General features: G+C 49.1%; 1 protein-coding gene across 1 annotated transcript in view; it reads right to left on the bottom strand.

Annotated features, from left to right (window-relative positions):
* Nucleotides 1-23,039, bottom strand: part of EIF4G3 (eukaryotic translation initiation factor 4 gamma 3) — a 108,179-nt gene that overhangs the window by 21,640 nt on the left and 63,500 nt on the right. The window contains exons 14-24 of the mRNA XM_029965222.1: nucleotides 22,794-23,031; nucleotides 15,820-15,908; nucleotides 14,042-14,291; nucleotides 11,612-11,769; nucleotides 10,393-10,518; nucleotides 9,258-9,368; nucleotides 5,331-5,501; nucleotides 4,159-4,356; nucleotides 2,662-2,808; nucleotides 2,146-2,382; nucleotides 1-105 (exon numbers count right to left, since the gene is read on the bottom strand). Coding sequence (XP_029821082.1) covers nucleotides 1-105; nucleotides 2,146-2,382; nucleotides 2,662-2,808; nucleotides 4,159-4,356; nucleotides 5,331-5,501; nucleotides 9,258-9,368; nucleotides 10,393-10,518; nucleotides 11,612-11,769; nucleotides 14,042-14,291; nucleotides 15,820-15,908; nucleotides 22,794-23,031 — 1,830 coding nt within the window. The remainder of the gene's footprint in view (nucleotides 106-2,145; nucleotides 2,383-2,661; nucleotides 2,809-4,158; nucleotides 4,357-5,330; nucleotides 5,502-9,257; nucleotides 9,369-10,392; nucleotides 10,519-11,611; nucleotides 11,770-14,041; nucleotides 14,292-15,819; nucleotides 15,909-22,793; nucleotides 23,032-23,039) is intronic.

Genomic DNA, 23,039 nt, shown 5'->3' with positions numbered 1-23,039 from the left:
CAGCCTTAGGTCTATCACATCCTGGAGCATGAACCGAATCCTTGAGGAGGTTTTCCTCTCTTTCACAATCTTCTCCATCTGATTAAAATACTGGTCCATGCGGGGCTGGACAAGAAAAACATCGGCATCAGTGTGTTGTGGAGGAAAATGAAAATCCTCCTTTGGGGGGAGTCAGTGGGTCCTGCATTCCAGCACTCCTGGGGACATGGAGCTGCTCTCCAGAGAGGTGACTGCTGGCTCTTGCACACCCCTTCCAGGTGGGATGTGCAGGCAGTGAGGCCCAAGTGTGTGGGCACACACCTTCCCTGTGGTTTTAATTACCCAAACAATCAACACCCTCTGCATGTGCACAGTAAACATTACATCCATTAAAAATATATCTCAGTTCCTCCCTGTGCTCACCCCAGCCCAAGAAAAAGTGGCTCAGGGAACTAAATGGGTACAAAACTAACCCTGGTCACACCATTCCATGGTTCACTCCCCAGCTGTGTGAGCTGGGCCAGGCTGAGCAGCAGCACCACAAATCCCAGCAAGAGCAGTTTAATGGGCTGCACTGAAGGATAAAATCCCACAACCACTTTTCATCCAAAAAATCATGATGTGATGGAATCCCAATCAGTTCATACTAAGCCATGAAACTGTATCATTAGAGAAGCCTCTGTCAGGTCTAAATTTGGCTCGTCAGGCTCCAAAAAGCTTTTTTACCAAATGAGGGCTTGGGCTGTTTTAAATAAAGACTTTCAGGGCAGTTTTCTAAAGTGTTTCCCATTCCCTTCACTAAAAACCTTGCCCTTGTAGTTAAACAAACAAGAAAAACCTCATTAAAATTTGGTTCTGGCCTTGCTTTGGAAAGTTCCAGCTCTGAGAGCAAATGTTTCCAAAGCTGGGAATGATGGGGAAATATTTCCAGTGGCCTTTGTTCAGAAGTTTTAATTAAAGCAATGAATAACACTTCAGGTTCAATAAAAACACGTAATAAAATGTCTACCCCATTAACAAGGATTCTCACTCAGTCTTGATAGAAATAAGAGGTCCCAAAGACAGGACACAGCATCTAGAACAACTCCCCTGCTCCACTGTGCCACAGCTCGAGAGTCCAGGATCCGACAGAGCCCCAAAATGTTGCCTTTTACAGTACTCAAAAAGACCAGAACAGCATCCAGGCCTCATCCAGCCTGACCTCAGCTTACAAGTCAGACCCTGTTTTGTTCCCAAAGCAGATGGGAATTCAATCCCTGTTTCTGGCACTGTCACACCGGGGTCGGTAACAGTGCTGTGTTCACAGCACAGGGGGGTCAGCCTGGGACTGCTGACAAACTTCACTGTTTTGGTCAGAGCTCAAAGAACACTTTGGGGAAGTGCTTCCCCTTAAGGTTCAGGATTGACCCACCATGATCCCTGAGATCCAGCACGTGAAGAGGGAACTCCCTGCCCGGGGCAGCTGAACACAATTAGCTCCGTTTGTTTCCAGAGCTGAGTCCCACTGATTTCTGGCAAAACCCTCGAGGTTTTCATCCCAAGCCTGGTTTTTGCAAAGGAGAAGCAGATTGTGCCAAGAGGAGCTCACGGAGTGTGTAATCTTCCGTGCTCCAAACACATGTGCTGGAAAATGGGGAGGAGGACATGGGAGTGCTGCTGTTACAGAGCAGCTGCCCCAGCCCAGCCCAGCTGGAGACAAGGATGACACAAAATAAAGGCACCCTCAAGGCTCAGGTCGGGGTTTGGACCAGTTAATGAGGGTTTTTTAGATTTAAACTGGCCAACACAATTAAATGTTGGATTTTGTAGGTAACATTAACTTTCAGTGATGCAGAGACAACTCTTAAGTATTAATGTTTTGGGAACTACAAGTAAAGAGGCACATCCAATTTGGAAAATATAAGTGTTGAGCACTTCTGGACTTTGTGTTTGGATGAAATCTTTGGAAACAACAACTGGAGAGCACTGTTGGAAACGACACAGAATCTATTACAGAGCAGGGAGCGAGGCCAGGTCATGATGAAACAGCCACGGCAGAGCGGATGAATTCCTCACGCTGCCTGGAAATTCCTGAAGGAAAACCAAATCCTCAAACAAAAACACTCCACACCCATCTTTCCAGCCCTGCCCAGGGAGCCTCATCCCTTGCTCCTGCTCCTGCCCCACCTTTGCCTTCTCGAAGTCCAGGTCCTTGCCGATGGTCGTGAGCAGGCGGCAAAGGCACTCCAGGGACTCCTCGTCGTGGTTCTTGAGCAGCTTCACCACACAGTCGTGCATGATGGCCTCTGTCAGCATCTTCAGCTTGAACAGCTCCCCAATGAACTTGATATTGCCGATGGATCTCCGCCGGGCTTTGTCCTTGGCCTCTTCCAGCTCGTCGTGAAGCCGCGTCTTCTCCTCTGGCTGCAAACCAGCAGAACAGCCCTGTAAAACCACGCTCCCAGAGCACAGAACTCCACACAAGATCCAGTTTAGAGTCGCTGTTTACTCTTTTTCTCCTAAAGCCCTGAAGGATGCCGGTAAAAACCCGCTATCAAGGCAAATATTTTTTATTATCCTCAGCCACAATGACAGAAACAAACTCTCCATCCACCCTGAAATTCCCCCCAAATCGACTGCTGTCTCAAAAGGAAGTAATTTTCTGAGTGAGCTCTGAGATTTATGGGGAAAAATACCACTTACAGTGGTGGCAGCTTCGAGTTCTTTCTGCTTCTTTTCAAAGACGTCGTCGTCAGCCTTGTCCTTTTCAAATTCCTTCTGGCAGCGATTTAACAGCAACTTGCGGAAATTTACTGTGCTCCCGGGTTTGTCTGCCATGGGCACCTTCAGCTGCAGGGGAAGGAAGGAAAACATCAGCAGAAATTGGGATAAACTCCACAGAGGAGTAAAGTTCCTGTAAGCCACCCCTAACATTTTATTATGCTCTTCATCCTGAGCCCCAGCGCTCCACGAGGCTGCGGAAGCGAAGCCTCACGTCATGATTTCCAGCAGTTTTACACTGCAGATGTAAAGTCACACTCCAAACTTGGCTGACACCACCTCCGCCCGGGGATGGATTACATTTCCATCCACAGGATCCCTCAGAAACACCCACTGCTTAAAAAACACTCCTGTTATGTGCTGAAGACTCAAGCCTTCGCTGCAAGAAAAAGGGTTATTTTGTCCCAAATTCACCATCTGGGAATGGCGACAGCCTGGCCTGGCAGCTTGGGGAGAGACACTGAAGGGGGGAGGCCCTGGCACAGGTTGCCCAGAGAAGCTGTGGCTGCCCCAGCCCTGGGAGTGTCCAAGGCCAGGTTGGAGCAACCTGGGAGGGTGGAAGGTGTCCCTGCCCATGGCACGGGGTGGCACTGGATGGGCTTTAAGTTTCCTCCCAACCCAAACCATCCTGGGATTCCATGAGATGATTCTGTGAATCCCTGCAAACCAGCAGCATGAGGGGTGGGTCTAAAGGCAGACCTAGTCCTGACTACACTCAGGATTTGTGCTGCAATCTTCCCTTTGCACGTGTACCTGATAAAATTGGAATGGATTTTTCATTCTTTCCTTTTCTTGTTGGAAAAAAAAAGACTTGAAGGTTGTTTCTAGTCCTTCTTAAGTGCACAAATATTAAAACTAATTCATTCATCTCTCCTACCTTGTGCCTTATGAAATCTAACTGCTTCCAGGGTTAGATAATTGTTAAAATTAATAGTGTTAATTGGCATTTGAAGCCACATTATGCCTTCCCCACTCTCTCCTCCTGCAGCTCTTACACCCAGCTGCTCCCCCAGACTAGAAGACACCCACCAAGCTGAGCATCCTACACGAAAGCACCCTGAACCCCCAAAAGCACAGAGACAGACATAGTTGGTGTTTCCAGCCCAGATTTTCCCAGGATTAACCTAATGTGGGGTAAAAAGCACAGGTGGGACTGGATGAGCCATGATGAACCATTCCATGATTCCCTGAACCTCCCCAACGTGACTCGTCACATCTCGTGACCAGGCAGAGCCAAGAGTCCTCAGCTCCAAACACATCCCCCCTCTGCCCCAGGCACGGCCAACAACCAGAAATGCAGCATTAGTTCATCTCCTTCACACTCAGAAACTGAGTCTCTCCCCACATTCCTGTCCCTGCCCAGCAGCTCCAGGGGTTCACCATGCAGAGGCATCTCCCGCTGGACTGGGCGGCTCTTACCGTCACCAGGCACCGGCACATGTTGGCGTAGGCCACGGAGAAGCTGGGCTCGTCGATGGCCTTCTCAAAGACCAGGTCAATGACTCCTTTCAGTCTCTCCTCCGTGTCCACCGTCAGGTCTGTCACCTGCTTCATGAGCTGGTTGAACATCTGGGGCGTCAGCTTGTTCAAGATGCTTCGTACCTTGCGGAACAGCTCCTGCACGACACAAGAACTGCCAGGTCAGGCACAAAGGGGGCCAGGGGCTTCCAGGAACGAGCCAGGGTGCAGGTCCCAGGGGAATGGATGGAGGTGTCCCACAGGGATGCCCGTGAAGCTGAGTTACACACCACACACTTCTGCACAGCCCAGCCCCAGTTCTCACTCGGCTACCAAAGGCCATGGCTGTGGGGAAGGATTTTTGGAAACTCCCAAGTGCTTTTTTCAAGTGCAACAGAGGCACAAAGCCCTTCCTGTCAGAAATGCTCTTCTTGATATCAATTTAATCCATGAGATAGAAATCAACAGGGAGCAGCCTCTGACTCCTTCAACCACTTCTCCTATACTCAGGTTAAGGCATTTTGTTTTTTCCTTTCCAGGATGATAATTAGGACAATGCTACCATTAGTTCCAAGAATAGAATTCCAGTGTCCTTCCAGACCATCCCAACTTATCCTACAAATTACAAGCCTGACCACCAGACAAACACTTCTGCCCAGAGCAACTGTCCCTCAGAGGAGAGGAGGGGGAGAAGGACAGAGGGAGCTTCAGATGGTGCTTGCTGGGCTGGGCAGGACCAACTGAGGGATTTTACAGAGGAAACTCAGTCTTGGTGAAGTTCAGAGAAGAAACATGGTCTAAAAGGGGATGAAAAGTAAGTTCTGTGCTGGAAGTGTGAGGCTGTTTGCTTTAGGATGGGGACAGAAATATTCCAGTAAAACAGCAATAGAAAAGCAGTCCTGGAAGAGAGGTAGTAGGTTGTCTGGTGTTCCCAGTTTAACATACAGGACTGGCATTTAAACTCCAGGTCAAGGATAAACACAAGAAAAATACCATCAAGGGAGGGGAAAGCTGGGAATCCAGTTGGAATTCCTTGCCCTTTTGCAGTGTGTGACACAAGGCTGAAGGCAGGTTACCCCCCTCGCCCTGGGGAAGGGTGCTGTACCCTCAGATGTGCCCACCAAAGCTCTCACCTGGGTTTTGACATTTTCCGGGTCCTCGGTTTGGTTTTCCCTCTTCAGGCTCGGCTTCCAGGCGTTCTCTGCCTTCTTCAGGTGGACATCCTCCTTCACACACACAGTGATGATCTTCCTGGGCTCCCTCCTCTGGCCCGGCTGAGATCTCCTCGGTCCAACATTCAACAACTAGGACAAAAACATTCCTTGTTATATCCCCTTTTAAACTCACTCCTGGATAACACACTCTGGGCTTACGTCAACACCCTCCAACGGCACCACCGACCACCAGCACCTCCTCTGGGACTCTGAGGAGTCCCTCAAACCCAACACACTGCTCCAGGGTGGTCAGAGGGAACATGGAGACACCAAACACGCTTCTCTCGGGCAGCTTTTCCCAAAGCAGATATGGGATGACACTGCCCACCTCACTCAGCTCCGGACGCTGCTGCGGCGGGACAGGACTGAACCCAACGGGCCAACACGGCCTCTGGGAAACCAGGAACTGCAGAACTGAGACACCACAGCAAAGTGTGTGTAAGGACTAAGTCCTCACAGGTGTATTTCAAATGTGCCATCCCAGGCAATCAGACTAGGATAAATCAGCATTTCTGTATTCTCTGCCAGAAACGTTGAGTTTTACCGGCGATTGCTTCCACTGGAGCCATTCTGAGATGGGAATTACATAAAACACTCTGGAGGAAAACCAGTGCAGCTCCTGCCTTGTCTAAATATGGATCCTAACAGATGTAGGACAAACCCTGTGTGGTTTCACAGAAGGGTGGGGAGCACAGTGCTTTGAAACTGCCCCAAGTGCCTCTGCAGTCCTGTGGAAAGTGACGCTCCTCCCGGACAAACCAGGCACAACAACTGCCAAAACTGGGGAGTTTTTCACCAGTTGTACAAGTGGTGGAGCCCAAGATGCCCCCAAGCCCCCTCTTCATCATCTGAGGGTTTCTCATTAAGGACTAAAGGTACAAGGTGTTGGCAGGACAGTGTTCTCCCCCCCACATTCCTTCAGATTTCTGAGCTCATTTATCAGAGATGTCCAACCTCAAGGTACAAACTAACACAACAACAAAACTCCGTTATCAAACCCGGTACTTCCCATGGCGGTAACTCGTCTCCTCAGAGGGCAGCAGGCAGCCCCTCGTGGAAGATGGGCCATTTCAAACACTGCTCTGCTCAACAAAGGCATTCAACGAGCACCAGAGAGGCCAAAGCATCCTGGTTATTCCAAGAGCTTCACTGAAGAGGAGGAAAAGGCTCTTGGCTGGTGCCTCTTATGTCATAGATCAGCCCCAACCCTGGGTTTGTGTTATTAAAAAGCAAAATCCTCCTTCAAGGCAGGAGTGGGATGTGGGAGTTGAACCACTCGCCTTTCACAAGGTAAGTGTGTGCGAATGAACACGGTCACTGCTGGAGCTCTTGTCTGGGCTTCCTTGTGGGAGAACAGCAACAGAGGAAGATGTCAGAAGACAACACCCTCATGCCATGACATGCTCTGTATGCCAAGGCAATGCCTGGGACAGGGCTACGTGGAGCAGCGTGTCACCCTGCTGCCCCACCACCCAGGAAGAGCCCTGTTCAGATCCCCTGGCACACACACAAATAACCCAGCAGAACATTTAAGCTCCTTTGGGCACGGTCATAGTTCACAGCATCATTAAGGTTGGAAAAGACCTCCAAGGTCATCAAATCCAACCCTCAACTGCTTGGAAGGCAACCACACCAGTTGATTGCTCCTGAGAAATCAACAGCAGAACAAGACAGGGAGAACAGGGAGCCTTCCCCAGCTTCTGTATGTGGGGCATGTTCCTGAAGCAGCCCCCGATCCCTCCCCACGGCCCCTGTCGGCTCCCGCCCCGAGCCCTTGGTCGGCACTGGTAGGGCGCAGCAAACCTGAGCACAGCCCCACCTTCCCAACCCCCCTCTGCTGCTGCACCTGTTTGCACAGTTCTGCTGCCCAGGTTCTGACCACGCCACAGACGTGGAGAGAAGAAACTTCCCTCCAGCTGAAAAACCAGACGGTAACACAACAGCAGCTCATCACACACCTCCTGCCAGGCAGGCAGCCCGGAAACCAGAGCCAGGCTGGGAGGGTGCCCTGCAAATCCAAACCTTTGGGCTTACTGCCCCCAGGGACAGGGGTAAAGCCAAGGAGAGGTGACCTGCAGCCACCCCATGTCTGGCACAGAGGCAGCTCTGGGCTGAAGGACCTCCCAGGCGTGTCGGGGTGTAACGCGCGGGGACGGAGCTGCAGAGGCCGGAGCTTCCTCGGGGAAGGGTCCATGCAAATGTTCCCCTTCAGAGCAAACGGCCCTCCCTGAAGGAGGTGAGTGTGGGAAAACTGAGGGATGCATGGAGCACCTGTGCACCTCCTGAGTACCAGCCTGCCACGTGTCACAACCTCCTCACATCCAACTGCCTTCAAGATCAGACCTTTCAGTGCATCAACAGAACCAGGACTTTCCTTGAGGTTCTATGTTTTCAATACCTGTGAATAAACTCGGTTCAAACTGTTCAATTAGGTTTTGAATCGGTGAACAGCAGCTTCCTTTGAATGTGTAATAAAATGGATCAAACTTTTAAGAGAAAAAATCTGGGGTTTTGGTTCCAGATTTACATGGCAGCAAGTTCAAGAGGTGCCTGGGCTCAGGCCTGGCCTTCTGTACCCCAGGCCATGTAAATAAAGATGGTTCTGGGGCACTTGCACTGGGATAACCTTTCCCACCAACGGCACGGAGCAGTTACCAAGTGTTCCTGCATTAAATTCCATTACTTGTCTTTGGATGAAGAGAGGGGAAAGGAAAGCAGAAAGAAAAGGGACAAGACTCCTGCAGAGGAGCCAAAGACTCAGAGCAGCACAGCCCGACCTGGAGCTCCCACTCAGGCCACAAGTCATGGAAATGCTTTAAAACATCCAAGGAATTAAAGAATCACTTCTCCCTCCACAAGAAGCTTTGAGGGAGAAGATAAAATTGAGCTTCAATGCTGGGAGAGGTTCTGCCTTCCAAGAAGCACAAGAATTGAGGTGACTCGAGTTTCCATCACCTCTCAGGAAGGACAAAGCAGACTCATCCTGCCACAGGCACGAGGACTGACCTGTCCTCTCCTCTCCAATTTATCTGTTTGCACCTCCTCACCCAACGTCTTGCCTACACCAAAAAGCCCTTCCAGCTGGATTCTGCTTCTGTGCAATTACACCCCCTGTGCCACCTGATGCGACATTTGTTAGTGCCAAAAACACTCACACAACACGTTGAAGCGAAAAGAAGGAAATAAAGACAAAAGCCAAGGAAGCAACACAAAAGATTCTCAACGTGCCGGAAGCTGGTTAGCGCCGAGCTGCTCCACGTTATTTCGGGGCAAGGAAGAGGCAGTGGATTGGATGGATCATGGGCATGGCCTTGCAGAGGTGGGATGGCCAGGGACAGGCAGCACACGCGGGGTTTGCCATGCCAGGGAAACGTCTGGGATTGCTGGGGGCTGCGAACCCTCTGATCCTACAACCGCCGGCGTCATAGGACAGGCTGGCTGAACAAGGTCACCTTCCAGCCCTCCTCCAGAACAAGGCAAGGAGAGGCTCTGCTCTGCAAAGGCGCAAATGTGAGATGTATGTTATGTGCTGAATGCTCCAAATGAACGGGGTAAGCGGGACTTACCTTTTCTCCCCCTTTCCACAGGTCTGCAAAGTGCAGACCCTCGCGGATCCCGCTCAGGCCAACGTCCCAGCATGCCCTCAGCTGGTGATGTCCCACCCACCACTGAAGACTGCCTAGAGGGGTACAATGCAAGTCTGGTTTCGGTTTTTTTTTAAACAAGGTTGCACCTTTTTGTAAAGTTTTCTGCCAGTCGTTCTTTATCAACAGTGGGCGTTGGGGGGAAAAGGGCAACTCTACAAAAAGGTGCAAAGGCTGGGGGGGAGGGGGGGATTTGGCTTACCCCTATCGGCAGGTTCCTCAATGGTGGGTGAGGCGAGACCAAGAGAGGGCATGCTGGGGGCCCGCACCGAGCCAGGGAGGGCAATCCAGGGTTGCTCTGCACTTTGCAGGCCTGCGGAGAGAGAAAGAGCGACAGCGACGTTACCACGACACCGAGCGGCTCGGGACACTCAGCACGGGACGGCAGAGAAGGCACCTCAGGACAACCTGCAAGTCCTAAATGTGGGAAGCACTGTCGACCTCAGGGGGTTTTGTAGACCAGATGGTGCTCAAGAGAAACCACAGCACCGAAGCTACTCCAAGACACCCCGGAACGAGGCGCCGGCCACGACACTGCTCCTGAGCCAAAGATGTTACACTGAGTTAAAATCACCAGGTTTGACTCCTGGAAACCTGCACACTCGGAAGTCAGGGTGATTCAGAGAACTCTTCTGAAACCAGCAGGTTTGAAAGACCAAGGATGGCTGTGTCATTAGACACATCTGGATGGATACACTGGATGTATCTTAAGAGATGAAAACCAATGATTGCCCCCAACGGAGTCGGTGTCTGTCCTCCGGGGTGGCACATGCTGGGGGCACCTGTGCCCCAAGAAAAGAGATGGCAAAGGCAAGAGTGACGAGTTCAGAGAGGGATTTCAGGATGTGGGCACAGCCAGACACAGGGAAAAGAAGAAAAAACGAAAGAAAAGGCAAGAAAACAAGGAATGAAGTGACTGCAGCAACACACGGAAGCACAAAGAAAGCAAGAACACACAGGCACCGTGTGCATTTTTTGTGTTAGTAAAATCTGTTCGCTCTGTTGGTGTGTTTTGTGGCACAGCCTCCCCCAAGGACACGCAGATGCCGGGTTGTTGTACGACGACGGCACGACCGCAACCGACGGGTCCTGGGGTGGAAACACCTCCACCCCTCACACGGGGAAAAGGGAAGGAGACCAAGCCAATACGTACCAGTGACAAACATCCACAACGGTCTCTAATGTGCCTAAACTTAGTCAGCCAAGCAAACCTCACCCCTGCATTCATCCTGCCAAAACCAGAGCCACCGGCGCAGCGGGAGAGGCCCGAAAGCCTGAGGATGGACTTCATCGGTGTTAACACCAGTTTTTAAAGGAGCAAGTTGGGGTAAACTCACACTTCCAGACACGTTTCTTCCCCCGGGGGCTTGCCTCCCAAAGTCAGCAAAGGCTGGGGTGAAGTCTGGGCCTCGTGGCAGGATCCGGGGGTCCAGCGTTCGCAGCGGCAATTTCGGCTGGTTGACCTGCACCGTGGACAGAGCACACAGACAGGGCTGCTCAGGGTGCTGAGCTACCAAAGGTCCTGTCACCTACAGCCCACCTCTGACAAACCATAACAGGTGTATTTAATATCCAAATTAAAGCTTATAACGAACTGTGGAAGGTTTATGCATCCACACTTAACACTAAAAACGAGCATTGAATTTCAAATACATCTTCTATATGCAGAGGGACTACTGAGGGAAGAGGTGGAGTTCAGAAACGTTTCAAGGTTGAACAGGAATTATGGAAGATAAGAGGCAAGAAAACATGGGCCTGCCTTGGTTCAGGATGACAAAGCTGCCACCTTTCCTCAAACCAGTGGCTTTTGGGCTAAAAAGGCAAATGGGCAACCGAGCCAAGGACTCAAACACAGACAGGGCAGTGAGAAGCAATCACAGGGAACTAGGAGGTGGATGAAACAATTCTGGGGACAAAGCTGTGTTTTACAATTTTCCTGGGTATGAAACTCAGAGTGGAAATGTTTCTGCACAGGAGGATCACCTGTATTCTGGAATCTCAAGAGCAAATTTAGTGGTACATCAAAACCAATGAACTCCCCAGTTCTAATGAAAGCAGAAGGCCTTGGTGTCAGCGCTGAAATCCCAAGCCCAGACCTACAGCAGAGACAATCAGCTCTGGAACAAGGTTGCATGGAAGTCACAAAACTGCCTGGGAATTGAGGTCTTAAAGATCTTTTATTAGATCAGCTCATAAACAGTGACACAACTGCTTCAGATCAAAAAAAGAGTTCACCCCAAAGCTTCTCTCTGTTTTTTAACCATCGAACTGATCTGATATGAGCCACTGGCCTTATTTGGATCCATAGCTCTTCGTGGCTGCATCATTTTAAATTTTAATAACAGCCTGGCATAACTTAACTCAGACAAAGCCCATTAAAAGCACTTTGGTTTTTGATCAGCTGTGCACACTCATTAGGCACCAACACCTCTGTCTGAAGAACCGTGTGGTGTGACCAACGATTTGCCTTTCCCACCCAAAGCCTGCATGGAAAGGGTCCAAGCACAAGGGATCCATGCATTAGGGATCTTTATTGCTACCAAGCCCTGCACGTACCTGTTTTATGGGCTCTCCTCTCACCTTGTCGAGCACCACGTCGCTGATGGGAGGGAGCCCCTCCGGCTTCTGGATACAGGCCGGCATGAACTGGATATCCAGCAGGAATTCCCGGTCGTACTGCTTCTTCCCCTCCGGGTCCAGGGGCTTCCACTGCTCTATAGGGAGAGAAAGGCCCTGAGATTCCCAGGAGACAAACCCAGGCGTGGCTCCGGTAAATCCGAAGGGAAGAGGTCGTTCAGCTGCCTGGGAAATTGTCATTTATTTCCAGTGTGAGGAGGGGAATTTACATGGCATTAAAGGGACATAAACAGTGGGGAGCAGAGAGCCAGGTCCAGAGCAACCACACATGATCTGGGCACTAATTCCAGTCCTAACCCATTAATTCCAGTTCTCACTCTCCTGCGGGATATGACGAAACAGGGACAATTCCCAGATTTTGGGTGAAAATGTAGAAGTTAAAGCAGTGTAAAAGGGAGTGATATACACACAGTCAAGGAGAGCACTGCATGGAACAAAAATATCCTTTGAAAACGTGAAAACACGGAGCTGTGAACAACCCAGGCTGGAGATAACGGGGCAAACAAGAAAACACAACCACAGGCCATAATCCCAGAATTCCAACCTTCCACCCATTTTCTGGGTGTGAAGAATCCTAAATCCTAAAACCTACATGGCAGATCAGCACCTGGTGGCCTGGAGACGGGGTTTTCAGCACTGGTCACACAGTTTGTTTGAAATTAGGGAAGAAAACATGTTTTATCTGAAGGAAAACATCCGTAGGAGGTGCTGCCTTTGGATCTCGTTGATGCCAGAGGGCTCAGCATTTACCCAGCCCTTCAGATACTTATTATTTCCTTATTTCACTCCCTGTCCACTGGCTTTGGGTCTCTGGGATCTCACCATGCACATCCTCGCAGAGGCCACAAACAGGGACTTATTCCAATGATGGGTTTTAACAACTGGGAATGAAAGTACAGAGAAGTAATTACGAATTTTGGCTCTTTGTGTAGTTTTAATTCTGCAGAGCTTTGGGATAAAGGGGGGCAGGAGTGGTTTGCCTGGGTAGCTGCATCCCAGCTGGAATTCCTGGCCTGTCCACTGTGCCACACTGCCCATTTATCATGAAAAAGCTCTGACAGCAACAACAAACAGTTTATGTGTAGTTTCCTTCTCCTGTAAAGTTCTCAATGAGCTGTTTCAACGTGAAGACCAGCTGGGCAGTGTCACAGGAAGGATCTCCAACCCAGGAGACACCAGGATCAAATGCACAATTCCTTCAAAGGGCAAAAATTCCCCTTTTTAGAAAGAGCAGGGCTGAAATCGAAGATTATTACACAAGTCCAACGTGTGTTGCTTTTCCAACCCCTCCAGCTGAGTGAAAGGACATCCAGATCCAACTGGGATTGTTCTGACTGCATCATGTGTTGGGGAGAGACAGCTGATGAATTATGGATTAACTCCAGGAAGTGCTTGGCTAATGAACTGCTCAGGTACCCTCAGTGTGTGCTGAACTACCAGGAGGCCTCTGTGTTTCCTCCCAACGATATGATCGTCCTGAATTAATAAAACCAAAGCAATCAAGGTCTTTGTCAGAACAAAGTGGTGCAGAAATAACCACCTTGGTGTAATCCCTTAATGGTGCTGCTCCTTGTCCAGTGCCTGGTCCACCAGGCTCTCCAGGTCCTTCCTTATTGTTATTATACTCTTTAATTTCTGGGCTCCTAAAAAATAAGTAATTTATTTGGAAGGAGCTTCATCTGAATAAGAAACGGCTTAAAAATTGGCAGCAACTGACTGTCGAGGTCTCTTTTAATGAGGTGAATTAACTGAGGTTCAGGTCTATAAATTATCTTCATAAATAACAAAACACCCCTTAGATACACTATATCCTAATAGGTGGGATAGAGCTGGACAGAACCTGGATTGAAAACCATAAACTGTTTCTTTTCCTTACTCTTCTGGAAATCTGAAGATCCTTGCAACTGTTCAGCCAGGAAATGAAATCTCTATGAACACACATATTCATATTTAGGACCCAGCGAGCACTTTCACATGTCTGATTTCAGAGGTACATCTGAAATAATGGAATTATTTATGGGATTTATATGGAATTCCTTGGGTGGTTCTCAGTCGTCGGTCACAGGAACCAACTCACCGCCATTTCCACGGTGCTGCAGCCAACACCCACAATAAATTCAAGGAACTGGGGATTTTCTCTTCTCCTCTTCACGAACAGCAAGAGAAAAATCAATTTTCCCCTTGTGCTGCCCCAGAAGGTCCCTCAGGGCCTGTTGGTTAGTGCATCCTGGCAGAGCTGGACATGGTGAACACTGAACCCCCTTCCACCCATCTGTGGGGACGACACACGGGGTGCCACCAGCCCTCAAAGCAGGGAGGCAGAAAGGCCAGGAGGGAAGCAGGACTTACCTGGTTTGTACTGGTACACGGGCCCCTCGCTGGGGGTCTCTGCACAGCCGGAGTGTGGCTCGGTGCCCTCGCCCTCGGAGACGCTCTCGGCCCCGTTCCGCACGGGCTCCGCCTCCTGCTCCCCGTTCTCCTCCACGGCCTTCGCTGCCTTCAGCTCCGAGGGCTCCCTCTCCAGTTGAGGCCCATGGCTCATTTTCTCCTGGTCAGATTCAAGTACTTTGTCTCCTGAAGGTTCCTCCTCTTCTTTAGGCTGGAGCACAGACAGAGGCAGAGGTTTGTTGGAAACACCCTGACAAACCCAACGCACGCGAAACGGCTCTTGGCCAATCCACACGGCATTTCTGGGTGCAGCAGGAACACAGATGCATCTCACACAGGGATGGGGAACACCACAAGAGCCACCAGGTGATTTATCAGCTCATTCCCATGGATAACCCCCCGAAAACTAACACTGCAACTGGAAAGACTCAGCGTTGCCCATGAAATTCCCAAGGGATTGGATGGGAGGAACTGTTAAGCCCTGAGAAATCACAGCCTGGAAAGACAACCCTGCTTTCCTCCTCTCCTACCATCCATGGTAAAGGGATGGTAAAGGGGCTCTTTCGGGGGATCCTTCCTTTATATGCCTGTTGTTAACTGGAGCAGATCCCACTGAGGAAGGTACAGCCACAATTCCAGCATCTTAGTTTCAGGAAAAACAGCAATAGTATCCCTGGCTGTTAATTTTAGAGCTCTCCAAGGACACAGCCTGATTGTGCACTCAGACGGAGGAGGCGTCGGAACGCGCTTCCCCTGGGAGAAATCCCAGCACATCCAAGCACTGAACAAAGGAAAAGCTTCACTGAGGAGGCTCCCGATCCTTCCCCCTCCCCACCTGAGGGCACCACATCCTACCATGCTTTTTGCAGATTTTTAAAGGGAATTCTCTGAAAAATCTGCACTGGTGGAATTCCTGGGTGGGGCAGGAGACACGACTCCTGCAATGAAGGATGAGGAAAGCACAGGAGATGAACCTGCTGGTGCAGCCCCAGGGATGCCCTTTGCTCTCCTCCGCATCATATCAGGCCAACATCAGTTTTTACCCATGGACTGGGCAGTCTGAACTTGCACATTTTTACTCTCTTCCTCCCTCTCTGATTGATTCTAACCCCAGTTTGACCCAGGATATTAAGGAAAGAGCTCCTTCCTGAGACATCCCCACTGCAACGGCACCGAGGGGGATTCTCTTTACTCATCTAAATTACTCTTGAGGTGGTTTTGCCCAAGAACTTCAACATTTTCCTTTCTCAGCTTCTCCATCAGCTGGTCATCAGGAAAGCCAACCTTTGGCCATGACATCCCTGTGCAGCAGAACCTGCCCCGTGTCAGGACGGTGGCCTGGGACCCAAACGGGGCAGTGCTGAGGGATTCAAACCCACCCTTCACTGAAGGACAGCAGTGTTCCCCAACACTGGGAGGCTGCTGGAAGCCTACTGGAACCTCCTAGTGGAAGGTGTCCCTGCCCATGTCTTTAAGGTCCCTTCCAACCCAAACCACTCTGGGATTCTGTAATTCTCTGAGTCACTAAATTAGGCAAAACCAAAGAAAACTGAAGAGCTTTAACAGGGAACAGACTAAACCCTGTTATCTAAAGGATGCTGAGGAATATCCCAGTTCCTCCCCAAAACTCTGCCCTGGATCCTGTGAGACAACGAGGAAGCAACATCTCTAGAACACAGTTCCAAGAGAGCAACATCCCCATTAAATCTGGGGAAAGCAGGATCACGGGCCCCTCTTACCTCTGTCTCCGCCTCCGTCACCTCCTCAGTGGCTTGGGTCCGGTCTTTTGGTTTCTTCCAGGTCTTTGGTGCAGTTACAGCTGTTTGGGCTGCAATGGAATTGTGTATCTGTCACAACACTAAATTACACAGAGCTACACTGGCCCTGTGGGATGTTCTTCCCTCTCGTGGGCTGGTCTGAGGTGCAGGAAAACGAAGCAGCCGCAGGATTCAGCCTGGCTTAACCACTTTTGGTTTCAGTGCAGTAACAACAATCATCAGAATGGCATTAAAACACAAGAATTGTTTTCCAAGTTGCTCATTCAAGCTCAGACTGGCACTTGGAGTAGCAAGGAGGTCATTGCCAACAGCATAAAGATGAAGCAGGGCAAAAGAGAGCCTTCAGAAAGTCAAGTTTTTTGAAAGAACAGGTACTGGCAGGGAGGGGAGGTTGTTCTCAACATATTTTTCTCAAGAATTATTATAAGAATTATAACATCATTATAATATCAACCATAAACAGGCCTGAATTTCCAGTATCTCATCCAAAAGGACAACTCCTCCAATCCTGCATCCTTGCTCTGAGCTGGATTTATATTTCAATCTTTAAGCAGCTTCACAACTCCACCATTAATTATCTCTCTGCCTGACTGAGTCAAAGAAAACACCACAGAATATTCCCAAAATCAGCAGTGATTTACTCCAATCATTTTTTCCCCCAAAGGGAAAAGAAACCACACAATATATTAAGGAGGCAAACCCATTAATCCAATCTGCTCCTAATTTGCAGCAAGTGCTCCCAGCCCAGATTCGGATCCCAGGCACACACACGCCCAGTTAACAGGGTGTAAATGGGATTGATTTCGTGACTGAAGTTTACTGCAAACAGATTTCCAGCTCCAGCCTTTGGTTTCCAGCAGATACTCTGGAAAAACCCAGCGTGCACTTCCTTTATCACAATACAATACAATTTTGAAAGGCTCTTCACTACGGATAAGTGAGAAAAATGAGTAACAGTCAACTTCCAAAGGGCAAGGAGGAAACAGGATTTGTTGTGTTCCCACTATCCTAAAAGATACATATGAGCCTTGGTGGCTTCTCCAGGGTGTTTCCCTGTTTGGTGGGTGACTGTGGATCTGCAGACTCCCTGTGAATTCCCATGGGAATCACCACAGCCAGCACAGCCACCCCAACCCAAAGTGCAACATTGCCATCGATAAAGGATTTTTACCTTCATGCTGAACACCCCAAAAGTGAAGGTTAATTTAAAAAAAAAAGTCTTATTTAAATCTTCAAAGATCATCTGGTTGTTCAGAGAGCTGATGGTTCATGAGGAGCTGGAAGAATCTGGGTCTCCCAAGCTCTGAGTCCTGCACGTCCCATCCATTGCAGCTCCCCATGGAGAGGCTTTACAAGCAGGGCAGAGCCCCAGCATGAATCCTGAATTTCCTGGGGCTCAAAGGAGGGGAGAAGGGCCAAGCAGGCATGGATTGCATGGATTGCAACAGGGCTTTGCCTTACACAACCAGGATCAGCCTTTTGCTGCTCACGGCAGCTCCGGCACCTCAGCAAGGACAGCTGAGCTATTCCCACCATCCCGGGCTGAAACCAGGCTGGGGAACAACCAGGTGGTGATTCCTGGGATTTACCAAAGCATGGATCTAAGTAAGGCTCCACAGTTCCCTCTGTCACAAAAATCTGCTATAATTCAGTGAAAAAGGAGTGTTTTTCAAAAGCCAACCCACTGTTTTCAGGCTGGACATCGACGGCTTCTTGTTTGGTGGTGCCACTTCCACACTTCCAGGGGATTTCTCCAAGGAGGGGTCACGTCTGCACAGCAACAACCTCAACACTGCCACTGCCAAGCAATTTAACTGATTAACCCCCACAGCTTTTCATCTGACAGAATTTCACTCCTCTCAAGCTCCAACCATGGAAATCATCCACAGTGTAAAATAATGTTTCATTTTTAACCGCACAGAACTAAACTCCGGGGTCATGGATTTGGGGCTGGGGTGTTTCCTTCCTCAGCTGGCAAGATGTCTAACATTATTGCTGTTCAAGAATACACTTTTTCCACCTTTTTTTGGCAAAAGAAACCTTTGCAGAGGCTGAGACCCTGCCAATAAGTCTTGCCTTAAATCCCAGGGCTCCCATCACCCGGTGGTTCCGCAGCAACACTGGCCTGTGTGGTGGAGCTGCCCAGGGTGGATCTCCAGAGATCTCTGGAGATGTTGCTCAACTTTTCCCCTCTTAAAATAGCAGACAGCAGGTTTCTTTTCTGCTGTTGAGTTCTCCTTTCTGCTGCAGGAATGGATTTAAAGGAGAATTTATGCTGATCCGCTTAGAAATCAAGGTGAGTTTAGGTGCCAACCCTCCCAACCCCAAAATCCATCAGGACAACAGCAATGTCCATCTGAGTGGAGTTTCAGCTCTGAGTTTCACTCCAAAAGCCATAGGGAGATGCAAAGTTCTGTGTCCAGCTTGGCTCTTGGCAAGGGAGATCTCCAGACACTTCCTCTCAGTTTTCCTGTCTCCAAAGTTGAGCACCTTCACATGCACACATAGTTTAATTCCTGCCCAAATGCAGCTCCATTTCTGAAGCATTTACACTTCAGAGCTTGTTTTTGGCCCATTAGATCATTCCATTCCCTTGGAGAAGGGACACCAGCAAACCCAAGCAACACTCTGAGCTCTTTGTTATCTCTGCTTACAAACACAAGGGAGATAAGGAGTGACAACATGGATACACTTTAGGACTGGAATGAGGAACAAACCCTTATTTCCAGCCCATCCCAGACACCACTCCCAGTGCTAACAGCACCACTGGAGGAATCTGCTCAGCAGGCCCAGAGCTACCTCAGCCCATTTCTCCAGCTGCATCACGTTCCTCCGTGGAACATCTTCCCACAGGAGCTCCCCACCAGCGAGTCCACAGCCCATCCAGTGGGACAGGAGGCCTCTCCTCTCTGATGTGGTGCCAACTGTGAAGCCTAAATTAATACCAGCTCTTGTATTTTTACTTTTTTATCCAACATGCCATGAAAAACCAAAGCAAGGACCCACCACTGCCTTCCAGCTCATGGGAAAGAAAACATATTCCAGTGGCTACAGCAGCAAATCAAGAAAAAGGCTACACCTGATTTATGTTTCTGCCTCTCTGGGTTTGGGTGCTGGAGATGTTTCTCCAAGATATTTCCAATTACTGCCCCAAGTTGCCCGTTACAGCCCCCACAGCTCAGGCACACCGGGACTCGCTGGCAGCTGGGCTCCTTTATATTGAAATATGTCTCATAAACGAGCTCTGCAAGAAACAGCCCTTTGAATTCCAAGGGTAACAAGCTCTTTTGGCTTCCTGTGTTCCAAGGAGTTCTGCCTGGGACAGACACCCATCTCTTATTTCCCCTTTTGCTCCTCGTAATAGCCGGGACACAACAGTGACATCAAAGGCCTCAAGGCTCTGGTAGCACCTTGTCTGCAGAAATTCCACTCCACTAACAACATTTTTCCTGTTTGAAAAGTGCTGGTCCCTCACTGCAGCTGCAGAAAAGCCAGAATTTAATAACAAAATCAAGTCCTTGATGACTTTTAGCCGATGTTGTTTTGGGTACGGATCGCAGGCAGAGCACCCAGTTCCTCTCTTGATAATAATAATATCTGTATTTTTCTGCTTGCAGTGAACATGAGTAGGGATTAATTACTTTAAAAGCCACATGCTCGTGCTCTTTGCAGGTAACAGCTCTGCCCACTCCAGAAAATCATTCCTGAGGAGACAGGAACATGACCTGTGCCCTCGGACACGGTGAACATGTCCCGTCTAACCCCACACTTGGGGGAATGCTCAGCCCAGGAACGTGGTCAGCAGCAAGCAACCACCCACCTGGTACAAGGGCCTGCAGTTCTCCATGGTTTAGTGCTCCAAAACCCATCAAATCTTCCCCATTCCCACAGGGAAGCAAGACCAGTGATGCCAATGAGCAGGGAATGATGATCCGGTGACTGGCAGACATTGAGACTGAACCACTAAAACTTCACTGTGCAGGCCAAGACAACTGAAGGTGTTCAGAGTGGGTAAAATACAGTGTAAAATACAACAGAAGTGCTCCTGTGGAATCCTCTGACCTTGGAAATCTGGTGGAGACCTGATGCCAGTGGAAAAGAAAGAGCAGAGGTTCCCCAGATCCCCGAGGCTCAGCTCCGGCCTCTCCCTGCAAACACTGACAAAGTTGTTCTGTTGAGCTGTGAGAAAACTGCTGGAGGATGAAGATGTTTAAGAGTATTTTCTCTCTCTCTCTCTTTCTCTCCAGAGTTTGATGGAGCAAAAAATCACAGTCTTGTTTCCCTGACCACTGGACAGAAGGTGTGTTCTGGAAAGCACTTGAGGAACAGGCAAATCATTCCATTCATCCCTGAAAAGCTGTTGCCTGCATCCCAAAATACCTATGAGTCTTAGCAGGACTGCCCTGCCAGGTCTGGGGGGAGGGGGATGAAGGTCTCATTCCCAAAATTAGGCAGGCAGGCTATAACTATGGAGAGGACAGGCGGGGGGAACTGCTGCAGCACTGAGATTATTCCGAGGTCACAATCCTGCCCCAGTCAGCCCAGCTCAGCTCCCTTCAAAGGCAAAGCAGTGGGATGATGATTTGTGGCTGCTCTGAAATAAAACACAATTCTGCTGAAAACCCCAAAGCAATATTGCTCCAAGTCACAGAGCTCAGGGCTGCAGCACGTGCTTGAGAGGTTTCCCTTATCCCAGTTTCTCTCCCAACTCCAGAGATCACAAAAAAGACTCTTGGCCTTCAGTCCAAGGAAAACACACCACGGTAACTCTTTCTCCCTGCTCCCGAAGTTCAGCAGCTGGATTTTCCAATGTATATGGCAGACAGTTCCTTGTTCCTGCATTAACAAGCAGCTTCAGATGATGTTATTTCAATCCCTCTTCCTCTCTCCAAGAAAGAACTGGAAAATTATTGCTCAAAAGAGGGCTGGCAGAGAAATGCAACAGTTCGAGATCATTAAATCAGGGGTAAAGCACAAAACGCCACTTGGAGAGCTTTTTGCTTTCCTTGAAGCCCTGAGCTTTTAATAGAAATCTGAGTTTCAAGTCATCTTTTACATGACTTGAGAACTATTTCTCTCCCTGTTGCCAAAGCCAATGGCTTGGCTAATGTGTGCTGTGGAACCTAATGACATTAGAGCATTAAAATTAATCTTGTGCATAATTAAAAGCCCCAAACACTGTAAGTTAATTTTTTTTTAATTTAAACTCCAGGCCATTACAAAGACAGCAATAACAGCACAAGCTGGAACCTGCCTGAGCAAAACCTTATTTATGGAGTCCCTTTTCTCTCCTTTGTAAGGAAATTAATTTGGGTTATGAAGTAGCTCAGATTGAAAGAACAACAAGTGCCAGAGCAGTGAAATGACCCGAGTAAAATAAAAATAGAAGAAAATTAACAGGAAAAAACCCCCGTGGCTGGTGTAGTGAAGGGATCTTTCTGATCTCCTCTAGATATTGGATTTTATTTAAGATCAGCATATTGACCTACAGCAGCCTCACACAAACATGGAACAGGGCCAACCTCAGCTTTACATTTCATTTAATCCAGAGCAGAGCCTGGCCTGAGATGTGCTGAGGCCACTCCCCATCTACAAAAGAATAAACTAAAAAAACCCCTGTTTTAAATGTTACTTAAAAAAGCCCCAACCAAACAACCAGAACAATCCCTGTTTTAAATGCTACTTGAAAAAAAACCAACCAACACATAACCAACAACAAGACCCAAATCACAACTGACTTTTTGTCCCTTTTTGTCCAAACTTTACCAAATTCCAAGGAATTTAAGTAACCCCAGAACACGGTGTAGAATATATGACACATGAAATGCTTTAACACCTCTGGGGTGCAGAACAGCCACCATTACACCCTCCAGCAGCAAATATAAGGAACTGATTGATTTAACTTCTTTTCCATAGTTTCACCTCCAGGAATTCCTGAAAAAAAGCAGTTTTCCATAGAAAACACAGCCAAGAAGACAAGCATGGTCTGTGTCAATCCATGAAATGCCACACCAGGGATGTCACAGGGCTCAAACCAAAGGTAATGACCTGGAGAAACAGGCTGGGCTTTAAAAGGCAGCTACAGAAATTGCAATTTTTAGTGAATTTCAAACTGTAAATCATAAAATTTAAGTTTAAAATTGTAAACTTGTAAACTGTGGAGTTTGCTTAGATGTTCCTTTTGCAGAGGAAAAGCAAAAGCCTCACTAACCAAGGCTGGGCAGGTGGAGGTGTGTGACACTGGCATGACCCTGGGGTGGGACACTGGTCTGGAACAGTGTGTGTGACACTGGCTGTCCTTTGTCTGGGAGAGCTTTGATGGTCCACTGCACTTCCCCACGTGTGGTAACACTGTGCCACATTTTTATAGCTGGAAAAAGCCCCGCTCCAGGGGTTTTGGGAAATCCCTGGCCCAGGATGTTCATCCCAAGGGCTTCAGGGCCCAAGTGTTTTTATCAGGCTCATAAATCCAGAGCCACAGGTCCTTGAACCAGCAACTCACTGGGGGAGAACAGTGTTTGTGGCTGCCCCATCCCTGGAAGTGTCCAAGGTCAGGTTGGAAAGGGCTTGGAGCAACCCGGGATAGTGGAAGGTGGTGGAACAAGTTGAGCTTTAAGGTCCCTTCCAACCCAAACCATTCCATGCAAAGCAGTGTCCTCTGAATTCCCCCTCCAACAGCCCTGTGTCACCGTGAAAGCCAAACCCTTCTGGCTCACACAAACCCATCCCACCCCAGGACACACATCCAAGCCAGGGGCCTCCTTTAGGAACAACTTCGAGGGTGTTTTATCCCTGCAAACCAAGATCAGCACTTTGCAACCACAGCAGTTACGCAGCACAGCAGGAATTTTTCCAATAGAAACACCTGCTGGAAGAAGAACCCCAGAGGCCCCTTTCCTTCATCCTCCACACCAGCCCACGGTGCCAAGGCTTACCTGGGACAGGACTCTTGCTCGAGTTGACACTCGGAGCCTCCGCGCTCTCCTCCAGCTGCCCATCGGCTTCCGGCTCTTCCTTCTTTTCAGCATCTTTCACCTCTTCGCTAAGAGTAGTTCTTGTGCTCTCCTCTCCTTCTAAATCCCCCTGGACAACAGGGAGGGCACTCGGAGGCGGGAGAGGAGGTGGAGAAGGAGTTGTAGTGGGAACAGCAGCAACGGCAACCGGAGGAGAGGGAGGCGGCG

This window comes from Manacus vitellinus, unplaced genomic scaffold, assembly GCF_001715985.3.
Source record: "Manacus vitellinus isolate BGI_N305 unplaced genomic scaffold, ASM171598v3 scaffold_92_pilon, whole genome shotgun sequence".
Lineage (NCBI taxonomy): Eukaryota > Metazoa > Chordata > Aves > Passeriformes > Pipridae > Manacus > Manacus vitellinus.
Note: the sequence above shows the minus strand (reverse complement) of the source record. Positions and strands in the feature narration are given on the sequence as shown.